Here is a 13,291-nt window from a genome sequence, read left to right as displayed (position 1 = left end):
ACACTTTATGTCTCTTGTAGGTTTTTAAGAGGATTGATACTGCGAAATTCTGGAAATTCCTTGTTGCCAATACATGAACTCATCCCTTAGGATTCAGTTGAATCCAAAATTGACCTAAGCAGCATTGTAAATTTTTGAGAAAAGTAGCTGAAAAATGGCGAGGACTGTCTCCTTACTTGAAATCCTATTTTATTTCACAACAAAGAGTTTCCCTAATCACGCTGTTAGACAGATCTCAACGAGAGGAATCGAAATCTGCTAAGAAAATGTGGTCAAGCGCTGGAAATTTGGTAGAAAAGTGGAAAATTTTGAATTTTTACAGTGTAACAAGGTACTTTTTTGATTATTCATTGATCAACTGCTTATTTCATCCAACAATTGAATTAATTTCCAATTGTTGCCCTTCAGTCCCTTATTTCGTCCTTTCCCTTGTTTCAAGAGATATATTAAGAAAATTTACACACACAGTTATCAAAAGTCAAAACCGAAAAACGTTTAAAATTTCCTCTCTCTCAATTTTATTTATAATTTAGGCCATTTGTTGGTTCTTAAGCGAACGTAAAACAAAAGCAGATCGATCGCGCGTGGCGACTAATCAGGCAGAGCCGCGATTAATCTTTGGGCGCCGCGCGCGCGGCTCAGGCGTGCGTGGAACGACGCGGCGCTGATTGCGCGTTGGCCGCCACAGATGTCGGCCGGCGCGACCAGACCAACCAGTTGTTGTGTGCTCGGCGAGAGAGCGAGTCGCCTGCCACTCCGGTTGCATACTCTCGGCAGAATACGCTTGGTCTCAGCCGGCCGACAGAGAGCGAACGAGTGCAAAAAGGCGGCCGCAGCGGCCGAAAACATGTGAATCTACCTCGACGGTGACTTTCCTTTTGCTGAATCCAATTGCGTCCCAGCATGACCGACGAGGCAGAAACCAAATTTGATAAGTGAGTACGAAGAGAATTTATATATATTTTTTTTATGAGAAAAAGGTATTCAGTTTCTTCAAAACTTTTCAAAATAAAGAAAGTTTGTGCTCAGAAGAGATTTGTGAACTTTTCCTTCCTCCGCCTGAGTGGATATTAAATATTATATACCTTTTCCGCAGGATATGCTTTAAATTTTGGATCAATATGCACGCCTAACTTTTAGCGATATTGCTTTTGCAAAAGAGAAATGAATACACTGCTTCAAAAGCTACAACATTTCTGCGCCTCAAAAGCTTTGTTCGTTGTGAATAAATTTCGCCGACAGTTGACTGATTGCGGGGGAAATGGAGATCCCAGAATAAACAGGCTGCCTGCGACAGAAAATCGAGTGCACGCATAACACAGCAGCTCTTTATTTGGCATGTTTACCTCGCGAAATGCCTCTGCTGACTAATCGAATCATCGCTTTTAAGCGAAACCGTGTTTACGTATGTGTGGAAAGTCGCTGGAGTGCGTTTCAACCGGTAATTACGATGGCTAAGATAGCGACGGGACGAATTTCCTCTTAAGGAGAAGAGTAGCTTTGATCCCGTCTAATTAGCAAAGCAGGAAACAAGTTTGTGTAATATCAAGAGTGCGTCTTTAGAGAAGTTTCTGCATTATTGATTCACTCGAAAGTGAAGAGGCACTTTGTTTTTCGAGACTCGTGACTTTTGTCGAGAAACACGAATGGCAGAAGAAATAACCCGTCGCGACTATCTCCTTGGCACGCGTGCAAACGAATTTGTGTTGCTGGTACCGACCGAAAATATTATTAATTATGCAGAGGGCGACATTTTGTCCTCGTTGTGCCGGGAAACATGCATATTCATATCAGAGGCCTCTTTATTCAACGGGACGAGAAAAAGAGTGAAAGCAGAGGCGGCCGTTTACATCCACGCGCGTAAATTCGGCTTTTCCGCCCCTCGAATGCGCCATAAACTAGAGAGATCGATAAACACACAAAAGTGCATAAAAAGTGCGCGTAATGCGAGGAGTGTAATAAAATCGGCAAAGCGCTTCATCTCTCGGCCCTCGTAATTGCTCGCGAGCACGCGGAAAGGAATCCAAGTTGGCTCTCGTGGAAAACGGCGATGCACAAAAGCTGATAAGAGAACGAAGCTCAATTCGCGGAATCGCGCACAATGCCAGGCCGAATTTTCCTCCTCCGTCGGCGGCATTGGCGCTTACCGGAAATAAATGAGGTATTACGACCTACAGGATTTGACCGGTGGAATAGTAATCAATCGGCCGAGACCTCGGGGCGCCGTGCGAGCCAACTTTTTGGCAAGGCTATGCCTCTCTGAATGGCCTTTTTTGCAGCTTGCCAAGCGCTTACTTTCTGATTGAGCAATTGAATTTGTATCGGCATACAACCGCATACGTGCAAACAGATGGTTGGTCAAGTTTGTCTCTCAGACTATTTTTGCGACTGGACGTTGACGACGCGCCGGTGGCCTGTGCTCAAGTCAAGAAACTCGGGAGAAATGCCTCTCTTAATGTAAAAATAGCGCCGGATTAACGAGCAATCTGTCTGCACGCTGGGTTCATTCAGCAGCATCCCCTTCAATGATAGTCTTCTCTGCTCCGCGGCTGAATTTATTGGGAGTGGGAGGCAGACTTGAACAAAAATAACAATCCCGTAAATTTCGCTTGGTGGCAGAAATAATTTTTTAATCGGGTGGAAGGCATTTCTCTCGCGCTGCTCCCGAAATTTATGTGTTTTGAAAGAAAAATGGGGCTGGAAGTTTGCACGTGTGAACATAGTTGAATGACGGTTGAAACATTAATTTTATCTTTGTTTGTGTGACTCGATCATATTTTTTAAATTATTTGTCTCATCAAGAAAAAACTGTGTGTTACAAATTGTAAAAGGAATTCTCGTTTATATTAGGTCTTTGGAATTGTCGTTAGCAAAAAAGATATACTGATTAAACGGATATGGAGCGTTCAGCACAAATGTATTTTTCCAACAGAAAGGTTGGGCTTGAGTTAACTTCTTGAATGAGAGGCAGCGAACAAAGCTGGAAAAAGGCTACTCTAATTACTTGGGTCGACGCACTTGCCTTACAGGAAGAGTTTATTTGTTTGAGAAGGAATGTAATAAATAAAGTCGACGGATATTCCCTTTTTTGCCAATTACAGTGAACAAGAGGGTAGAAAATTGGATGTAAGAGTCTTCTTTGCAAGGGAATTAATAGACTTTCGCCGATGGCAACCGTTTTGATAGATCAGAATTTTCGTTTTTATTTAATAAAGTCTTTTCTTTGCAATACCGTATCAAATCATCTTCATTGTTGACATGGAGTTAAAAAATAACGAATTATTTGCCTCCGGATGAACGGAGCATGATTGCCGAGATATTATCACTGATAAAAACTTATCGAACGCAAATACAAATATTTGAAAAGTATAAATATATAGGATGGTTGATATGATTAAATTGGGTCCGTTTACGGTCTGTCGAATTCGCGATGCCTTTAAGGATCAGCCAGCGCCGCGAGGGGCACGCGAAAAGACTTTCCTCCTGCGCCCCTGGACACGCCCACTCGAAAATTTGGCAAATGCGTCAACAGAGCAGCAGAGAGCACCTATAAAATGCCTTTTGAATATATTTACCTTCCGCTTGCCAGTCAACGCAGCGAATTATAGGTTTTGCTGCACATCAAAGGCAGCGTTGAATAAATTAGTGACCCGGATGGTCATTTCCAACACACAAATTTTGGTGAATTCCCTCAAAATTACTTTAATGCATGTCAATGCCTAGCGTTTGATGGTTTCGTGCATGATGGAATTGAATAATTCATTGAGTTGAAATATTAATTGTGTTTTTCATAAATATTATCCAAAAATAGAGATAGGTTTTCTTTTTAATTACTTAAAATTAATTAGAGAAATTGAAAAATCGACTTATTACCCTAATTTATGGATTTATGAACATGTTAAAATGCAGAGGAAACTGCTGATGGCTACTATAAATGAGACAAAACCTCTTTCCCGCATTAAAGCTTATCCTTTGTATGATAATGTCACAACTTTCAGCGTTGAGCATTTGACCCAGGGCTAAAACAGGCTTTTCCATAAACCATCAAAAAACGCAACGCACGCTAAAAACAACACCATTAAAACAATTCCCTTCCGCACGTGTTTGAATGCGTCTGGCGCGCGATAAAAATTTACGATCCTTTCCAACCGGAACTTGTTTTGCTTTTTGGCACCCTTTTTGTGCACACTACTGTAGGAACAAAAATTAATCCGACGACCCATCGGAAAATCCTACATGGGAAATTCAAAGGAAAAACAAGCTCTGCGCTTTTTGCCGCGGGCTGGACATATTGCGAACTTTTGTCGTGCGAAGATAACAGGTGGTTCGGAGCGGCGCCGTTCGACGTCTTAAGATGGATTAAGCTGGAGGCGAGCGACCGACCGACAACTACTCTCGCCTCCTTTTCCCGAGTGGCGCCCGTAAAATGGCCCGCCAGCATTAGCACCTTTATGAGAAAAAAAGGGCAAAACTCATTTTCTGAGCGTGCTGAAATTGACACGGAGCTGTCGAGACGCGAATTCCGAATTAATGGAGTAAGCAGCGACCGGCACATCACTTTTGAGGCTTTCTGTTGCTTCCTGCTGTGTGTTTACTATGTCCCGCACGACGATATTAGATACGTGAGCAGCTTGATAGGCACGACCGCATTTAATATCACATTTTGGGACCAAAATTCTTTTTTTAGAGACTCAAAGCAAGAGGAAATAGAGTTTAGGTAAAAAATAAACTGTTAGAAATTATTGTGTTGCATTCCAATTTTACTCGTTTGCGCGGGAGGTTTTGGAACTGGCAGAAAGTCTCTCTGCAGATTAGAGTCCTTATATTCAGAGTCGCGCGGATTAGCGGACCTTTGCGCATTCGCCCTGCGCAGATGCCAATCTTTTCCCATGATATATGAGTTTTCTGGTCAAAATGACTGCAGCCATCCGCGTCTCAATTGGTGTCAAACGAAAGCGCACGAGTTGATCTACAAAATAAGTCGAAATCAGGACCGCGGGAAATAAAACAACCGAGAAATTCGCGTTCGAAAAGTGTCTGGGAAAAAGGCTACAGCGACAGTTGAGACATCTAGTGAGATCAGAGAAGCACACGCAGTTCGAGCAGTCACGTGACTCACAATCCCGCCATTTCATTGGCCAAGAGCAGGCACGCACTTTACTTCTTGGAGAGAGTGGAAGAGACGCACGCCTCAAAATTTCTTTTAAAGAGTTCTTAAAAATTTAGCGGCTTTCCTTACGATAGTAAACATATTGAGAATGCTCTCGTACTCATTTTTATAGTTTTTATAATTTAACCATTGACCGCAGAGATTGTAAAACTATTAGGTTATTTCAATCATTCAATATTAGAAAATTGGAACTTGTATAGGCATGTCAAATCGCTTTTAAACATCAAAGTGTAATCAGTGATGTCAATAATTCCAATATGATTTTAGAATATCCATAGTAAACAGATTAATTGTAGCAAATGAGAGCCAATTAACAACAACATTGCAGCTGCGACAAACTTGTATCGTATTAGAACTGATCAAACTGTTTGGCATGCAGCTGACATCTAAGTTTATGTCATCATCATTAAAAAAACCAGATTTTAAATAAAAAGAGTTTAAAAGTTGGAACACCATAAACAGATCATTGAAAGAATCGCAGTGTTTCAGCTTTATGGGGTGTCGAGAAGTTCTGACTGACTGAAGTTATCACTCAACTTTCTGACAACCATACGAAACAAGATTTCGGCTGCGGCCGGAACGTGGCTTTTAATGGCAGCCGCAATTAATTGGGGTTTGAAATGAGGGAAGTTTCTGAGGCGGGCATAAATTCGGTGTTATTAATCGAGTGCGTTGTGCGAACTCTGACACGTGGATAGGGAGATCGGTGCGAGAAGGAACGCCCAAGAGGATCGGCCGTCAGCTCCTGATCCTGTTGCAGCACACACACTCGCTTAAACTTCGCCTGCTGCTTCCGTAATTAGCACGCTGAGTTAGATGTTTGGCCGCAAAATTTGCTGTCTGCCACTGACAGCTGGACCGCTGTCCAGAGCAAGTCCAATTAACGTGCCTGCTGGCAAATGCAACTGCGAAAATTAATCCAATTTGAATTTCTTTCTCTGCCATCAAAGTTGTTCATTAACCTTGACACAAAAAAGACTGGAAGCTGCGCTAACTTTTATCTAGTGAAGTAGAAAATGACTTTTTATATAGAAAAGTGAGCCAAAGCCCATATTAAAGAAGAGAAATTAAAAATCTACGGTTTTGCATCAGAGCATGCAAGACCGTTTTGCTCTTTTTTTATCTATTCTTGGTCAATTCACGAAGAGTTGAGGTAGAATCATTTAATTTTCTAATTAATTGTCCTACTTGGATTTTTCTGATAGGTTGATTAAAAGTCATTATACTTCCATGAAAATCTAGCGCAAAAGTTTTTCAATAAAATTCGCTGAAAAGAACTTGAAGTTGGTTTTTTAAAGACTGTGTGAAAAGAATTAATTTGAAAGTTGAATTACCAATTCAATCTAATTTCAGGGAATTTTAACAAATAACGATTTTCTGTTTCCCGCTAATCTTTGTTCAGAACAATCTTAAAAATATGATTTAGTTAGAGACACTGTGAAAAATGTCCAACATTTTTAGGTGGTTTTTGTGAAAGAATTCCTTGCCTTGCCTTTCGATTTGATGTGGTGCTAAATGCTTGCTTAGCGCCGTAAAAATAATTCAGCATCCCTTTTCCACGAGCGAATAAACAAGCTGCCTTATCTCTGGTTTCCGGGCGTTCATCACGCGCCGGCAATGTACAAAGCTAGCCGCGCGCGGCTCATTACAATGTATTCAGCTTGAAAGACCCTCGCAGAGCATGTCGCACCCTTCCACTCTGACCTGACGCGTGGAAACCCGACTCCGCGTGCAAACAAGGAAATTACGGCCGGCGGGCAAACTGAACAAACTGAATTTGGGCCAAAAGAGCGTGCGGTCCGCGAAAAGGAAGGCTGGCTCCTTCAAACAGGTTGCATAGCCACTCGACCCGTGTCATATGTATCGAGACCAAGGCAAATATTTTGCCCGAGGGGAGATAAGCCGGCTCGGCGTAATAAATTCGGCCGTGTGTGTTGATGCACGCGAGGTTTGTGCATTAATACCGGCCGCCGGGGAGCGGGTCAAGGCTCGTCCTGCGCGAGCCAATCTGCACTCGATCTCCTTTCCTCTCGCGCGCGCGTTGCGTATACGTGCATGCAAATGATCGGCTCGAGCATTGTGCATGACTGTGTGTAAGCGCCGATAATGCTCCTTTCGAGCACCTTTAATGGGCTGCCGAGTCTCGCGACAAAGGGCTGGCCAATTGAGCGGCGCAGCATTGCCGATTCGAGCGACGTCGCCGGGCTGATAAGCGTGCTTGCCATTATTTTGCTCAATTTCCCCTTGAGCTCGCAGCCAGCCAGTGCGGCGCACGTAAGAGGAAAATTGTTTTCGGCTTTTTGCAGCAGATAGCGGATCATGAAGTGTTGATTCAGAATTTTCAATTAGGATCCTGAGAGGCTGTTTGTTTTTGGTGAATTTCGCAAAGCCAATTTACATTTATTATCGAAGGTCTGCGAACGATTAACTTTCGATTGGTTGGTTCATTTTTACTCACATTTGTGAATTCGCAATTTGCGTGAAAGTAGAATTTTACAGCGGGAATCGCTATAAATTGCACGCAATAAACTGCAACACCGCGCGAGATAAAAGTATTGAACGCCGCTTACAGTCATTATTGAAGACTTGCCAGTCGAAAGATTAAAAATACCACTTTGTGAAAATATTTGTCCTAAACACCTTGACTGTTTTTTAGGATAAATAAAACATCAGAGCTTTTAAAAAAATAAAAAAATAACTATTTGGCAATGAAAAGACACAACCAAAAATGTATTTTTCATGTTTTGTTTATGTTGAAATAATTCATTCATCTTTCTCCATCTCAATTCGAATTTCGAAATAATAGAAAATAGTTAGAGGTCTCAGCCGCGAGATTTAAGGCGCCGGCTGGCGCGGCTTACAATATTTTAAACGCAAAGTTTGATGGTGCTCAACGGCGCGAAGGGCCGGAAGACATTTTTTCTCTTGCACTTTTAAAAAAAAATTTGACCCTTTTTCACCGGCGACTGGCGAGGCTGGCGCAGCTTAGCCACATTCACGGCGGCTGGCGGCTGCCCACGTGACCCAAAATTTGCTGGCTGACGCGGCGCAGAGACCTCTAGAAATAATAAACACATTCAATGGAAAAGCCGTTTGCAAAAACATTTTGACAAAAAAAAAATGATGCAAGTTTTGCAGCCTTCTTTCAAGGCGCATAAATTTTATGATGTGGCACGTCTGTTTAACAAACGTTTCAATTCAACAAAAACAAGCTCAATATTTCATGCCAACGCACACATGTTTTCTTTTTACAACCGTATCAATTTGGAGTAAGTTGTACTTACAAATCGGCCGCCCGTGCCATGTGTGTTGTGTTTGCATGAGCAGATAGCGTTGTATCAATTCCCACGTCGCGTCACTCATGTCGCAGTTGATTCGCGTGCTGCAGTGAACAAGAGTGAGCAGCACATCAAAAATGTGACGGACGGCAAACAGAACTGCGACACGCGTCGAATTTCTGTGCCCGCGCGGCGATCCATTTCTGCCCGGATGAGCAGCATTCGGCTTTGTAGTCGGAAAACTTTGCAGGCAAAGCAGAAGCGAGAGTGTTTACACTCTAGTGGCTCTTTTCGCTGCTGCTGCTTGAGGTGAAAGGGCGGCAGGGTGGGTGGAAAGGCGGACGATGTCTTTGCAATCAGTGCTAATTCAATCAATCCGCCCGCCGACGCACGCGAGCGACCGCAGTTGGAGCGGAAAATTAATTCGCACCGCTTGCCACGCACCAGCCGCCCTCGACCGTTCAAAATCGCTTCGCGAGTTTAATTATTGCCCCGGTGATTTAATGGCAATTTCACGTGCGGCACTATGTATCAGCTGCCATACCTGTCCTGTATTGAACATCGTGTGTCGGTCGGAAACGCAATAATCCACTCAGTCACAGCTGAATGGGACAAATCACCTAGGTAGAATCGCGAATTTCTATATTCGCTGCTTTCCTCTTTGATTGAATTGATCAATATTTGAACATGTGAGTCGGTACACATTTAGTGCGAGTGGATAGAGAAGTGTTGGAAGCGTCTAGAGTGCTTAAAAATACTATATTGAGAGGAAGAAGGAGTTTGCAACTCGCACTTGTGCTACCAAAGCACCTCTAAATATCGTATTTTTAATTTTATATGCTAAAATTAAGCATGAGTTTTGAGACTTAATCCGCAAGAGAATTTATAAAAATATTCAATACCGCGGTATCAATTAATTTAAGAAGTGAAATAAGAAAATCAATCTTTCAGATAGAATAATAATTTTTCAAAGGTTTTATGGTCAACATTTTTCTATTTAGTATCTTTAAAAAATAAATTTTAACGTGAAGACTGTCTTTGACGAAGTTTCTGAGCACACCAATCGATTCTTGAGAGTTGAATTAGGGAAGTTGTATATTTTTTCCTACCAAAACGTCCATCACGACATGCGAACTTTTTTCCCGCCAAAACAATATGAATGCGAGAAGTGCGCATGCGTCAGAGCTGGTTTGAGCACTTGCAGAGAGACCGCCTGTACGAATGACTTCTTTGTCAGATCCAGCCAGCTCTGACGCATGCGCACTTCTCGCATTCATATTGTTTTGGCGGGTAAAAAAGTTGTACTTGCGCTACGCACGTCGCACTGCATTCTTTGGTCGGAACAAATATCCACTAAACCTAATGCGAACCCCAAGAATCGATTGGTGTGCTCAGAAACTTCGTCAAAGACATATTTAATTAAATTATATTAGTAATGTAATTCTTTAATAATTAAAATCACTCAATATTTGCAGTTTAATTCATTTAGAATTTTTAGGGACACCAAGAGAAACTAATACTTTTAAAATTGATCGTTTACTTGATAGTGTAAATAACAATTAATTAATGTTCATCTGGAGAGGGAAAAGTTTTTGTAACGGAACCAATAGAGAAATTAATTACGAGCAAAAGCAATCAATAAATTATTCCAACAGCTTCGTTAAGTTGGTTTTGCTTCAATAATTGATCGCTGTTTCAGCTCCACATACATGCTTAATGTTCACGGTGTTCTGTTGCAATATATTGTCACATTAGAATGTCATGTTTGAAAAGCAAATCCTGTCAGGAACAAGAACTCCTTTGAAATGAGCTTGCCTGTGCTGTAAATTATGCGCGGAGATAGATAGACTCTGATTCTACGAATGCTGGGTTGAGCAAGGCGGCGCAACAGTATGCGTGCACGAATAAAAGCCTTTCTGACTATCGTAATAAGGCCATTCAATTAGCAATACGTCACCTTCATCACATTTGAATGAGCACACGTTATTAATGCTCCATTTCGATTAAACATTTTGAATTTCAATTATAAACATAAAGGAAATAAATTTTAAATTCCCTTTCAACAGTGACACCATAAATAACGTTAATTTCTCTAGATTTTCCGTTTTAGTTTGTCTGGACGTAATTGCAGTAAAGACAACAGGATTCCGAATCCAAAATTCATATGGTTTATTTGGAAGTACAAGATTTAAAAAAAACTTGAAGTTCTTTAGACGCAATCGACTGCCTCACAAATACTGCCAGCTACTGACGTTGTCCTGCATTCATGGTCGAGCAACTTGTTACTTTCAGTATATTTTGAAATGAAAGCGCAGGCTTCATGGCCATCGCCAAAATGGTCGGGTTGCTTGCTCTCTTTGGCCCAAAGGGAACTGCTGATAGGAACCACTTCTCCGTCCAGCCACCTGAATTCGATTCCTTTACGCCCAACGTCCGACGCGGACAACCAGAAATTACCTGCAGAAAGGTTAATACAAATGTGATTGTTCGTGTAAAATGTGGTTAATTACCATCCTCAATATCTCTTATTTTTCCATGCAGGATATTGAGTTCTTCTTGAGTCTTCGGGGATGCCAAACGCATGCCCTTCTCCACGCAATAATCCTTCGCTTGATACCAATTTTTCTGAAAAATATCGGTGATCACCCCGATTTATGGTCATTGCTCAACAAACTCACCAAAACTGTTGAGAAATGATAGCTTTTCCCGTTTCCAAGGGTCACCACGTCCTGCTTATCTAATTATGCAATCGTAAAACACGATTCAAGCATTTCAATTTTTAGTAGAACTCACATTTTTGAAGACAAGTCAACTTCTTTTCCTCCTAAAAGAGACATTTTTTTTGTTTAATTTAACGGAAGGAAGCCTGCTAAATAATTTGTATACAAATTTAATCTAAAAAATCCTTTATAAATTGTGAAATTATTTGAATTAAAATTTCACCTTTTCAATTGAATGCTGGAATTGGTTTGTTAGATTGAGCACCAGTTGCCTCATCTCATCCTTGAAATTAAATTAATTAAATCAAAACAAGTATTTTGAGGCGCATTGAAAAATTATATTTAAATAATTTACTTTGAAATTATTGAGGGTAGTTTCCACCTGAAGCTTGATTTCCTGGATGTCACATTTAGAGCCCTAAAAAAGGATAGCATAATAAATAAGTTAAAATCTTTCTGGACGCTTGAATACATTTCGCGAGCGCTTGTCCTCTTCTAGACACTGACCCCCTTGGCACCTACTCCATTCCTCCTCGTATTTTTCCCAGAATTTTCTGTTTATGAAAAATAAGGCGAGATTTAACCTTTAATTTGTATAATCTCACACGAATTCGCGGATGGACACTTCAGGCAAGCAAGCTGTTCTGTTCGTTGTCTCAAACGCAGGGAGAAAAACGAGGAAAACGACCAAAAGCAAATTCATTTTCTTAAATCCTGGAAAAACGGGATTTTTTTTCATTAAAAATTGGTTTCATTGCTTTAATAGCGAAAGAATCATACTCACTGGTGGGCGAAAAGCTGGAGCTGAAGGTAAAATGATGCGAGAGTGAACCGATCAACCGCGTTTTATAGCTGCTGGCTGATGAGGGGAATGGACATGATTTTTTTAATAATAAACACGTGAGTGCGAACAATGTGTTGTTTACTGCTGATTTAAAAAGTCGAATCGAGGGCAAAATTTGATCTCGTGATCTTTGGGATCGACGAAAATAACTATCAGCAGTGTCCTCGAATTTCATCATTGCAAGCATAAATATTTTATTCTGCGGTCGCCAAAATGCCAACAAACCATTATTTTGAATAAAACTATCTAGAATGTGCGAGTGATTATTTCTTGTCATATTTTTCCTAGGAAAAAATAGCCTAGTTTAGATGCCTCTTTAAAAAATACTTTTTCATCTTATGAATGCATACATATATCAATGCAAAAATAAACAAATCTTCAAATTGGATCACTAAGTAAATGACGATCGTGAAACAATAATTAGTCAGTTAAAATATACGGTGCGACTGAAATTTAATTTAAAATTAATGCTTAGGGGAAAATTAACCATTAAAATAGCTACTTTTATTTGAGTGCTGAAATAATACGAGGTCCTATATATAAAGAAACCTTTTGGACATTTGAGCTGAAGCAGACGTATTTCATATTGTTTAGGTTCGCGTGGACAAATGAATGTTCTATTCTGGTGCACGCGGTGGCCGCGCCGGGTCGTGAATCAATCGCGGCAGGCCTGCTCAGTCCGAGCACCCCGCGATTTCAGCCAATTTATTTAATGTCCCTTAAAGTTTTCGGATGGGCGCGGCGCGGCGCAGCGTGTTGTTTATTTTCCGAAAAGCGTTTTTACGCGCCGAAGCCACACGCAGATCACGGCAGAGTGCCAGCCGCCTTCCTGGGGCCGCGAAGTCAAAAAACCGGAGTAGTTAATTTTGATTGCATCGCGTTTGCGTCGAGTGAAATATTCGATTTCTGAGCGTGCGTGCAGCCGGAAATCTCGTTCTGGGAAAATGGAGAGATGAAAACAGTCGTAAAAGTCGCGGGCGAGCAGAGATCACAATTTTAAATGCAAGCTGGGTGGCATGGACATAAAAATGGGGGCCATTTACATTTTAACTGTGGTTTAAATTTATTTCTGACAGCTTGTTAGGGCGAAGCAAGCTCATTCGGCTGATTAATCACAATCTAAACGCATTTCAATTAAATACGGATGACAGCTGTTTAAATTTCACAAAAAGGAAATCAACTGGAAGCGGTAGAAAAATTAGACTCTAAAACCTAAATTGTTTTGCCGTTAAATAATCTGCGTATTTTTATAAAATTTTCGAATAAAAAGTGGAATAAA

General features: G+C 41.0%; 3 protein-coding genes across 4 annotated transcripts in view; 1 reads left to right on the top strand and 2 right to left on the bottom strand.

Moving 5' to 3' along the window:
• Positions 1 to 13,291, bottom strand: part of LOC135944583 (14 kDa phosphohistidine phosphatase-like) — a 59,515-nt gene that overhangs the window by 14,625 nt on the left and 31,599 nt on the right. The window lies entirely within an intron of this gene.
• LOC135944578 (arrestin homolog) overlaps positions 698 to 13,291 on the top strand; it is a 43,271-nt gene continuing 30,677 nt past the window's right edge. The window contains exon 1 of the mRNA XM_065491618.1: positions 698 to 935. Within this exon, the coding sequence (XP_065347690.1) occupies positions 904 to 935 (32 nt within the window). The 5' untranslated portion in view covers positions 698 to 903. The remainder of the gene's footprint in view (positions 936 to 13,291) is intronic.
• On the bottom strand, positions 10,594 to 12,150 carry LOC135944580 (C-type lectin domain family 4 member F-like). 2 transcript variants are annotated; one of them, XM_065491621.1, is made up of 9 exons: positions 11,949 to 12,150; positions 11,774 to 11,882; positions 11,641 to 11,722; positions 11,524 to 11,586; positions 11,392 to 11,451; positions 11,242 to 11,272; positions 11,127 to 11,185; positions 10,959 to 11,073; positions 10,594 to 10,905 (listed from the first exon to the last, which is right to left on the bottom strand). In XM_065491621.1, exons 2-9 carry the CDS (start codon positions 11,869 to 11,871, stop codon positions 10,658 to 10,660), a joined length of 756 nt encoding a protein of 251 aa, XP_065347693.1. In that variant the 5' UTR covers positions 11,872 to 11,882; positions 11,949 to 12,150; the 3' UTR covers positions 10,594 to 10,657. The 2 variants fall into 2 exon arrangements, with proteins under 2 accessions (XP_065347693.1, XP_065347692.1); XM_065491620.1 differs by having other exon boundaries at positions 11,953 to 12,148.

This window comes from Cloeon dipterum, chromosome 4 (genome assembly GCF_949628265.1).
Source record: "Cloeon dipterum chromosome 4, ieCloDipt1.1, whole genome shotgun sequence".
NCBI lineage: Eukaryota > Metazoa > Arthropoda > Insecta > Ephemeroptera > Baetidae > Cloeon > Cloeon dipterum.
This window is presented reverse-complemented; position numbering and strand designations above follow the sequence as displayed.

Bases quoted from the DNA above. Each gene is read 5' to 3' on its own strand.
- LOC135944580 (XM_065491621.1), bottom strand. From the start codon at position 11,871: ATGAATTTGCTTTTGGTCGTTTTCCTCGTTTTTCTCCCTGCGTTTGAG. The intron at 11,273-11,391 runs GTGAAATTTTAA...TGTCTCTTTTAG, and splicing joins TCCAGCATTCAATTGAAAAG to GAGGAAAAGAAGTTGACTTG. The intron at 10,906-10,958 runs GTAATTAACCAC...ACCTTTCTGCAG, and splicing joins AATAAGAGATATTGAGGATG to GTAATTTCTGGTTGTCCGCG.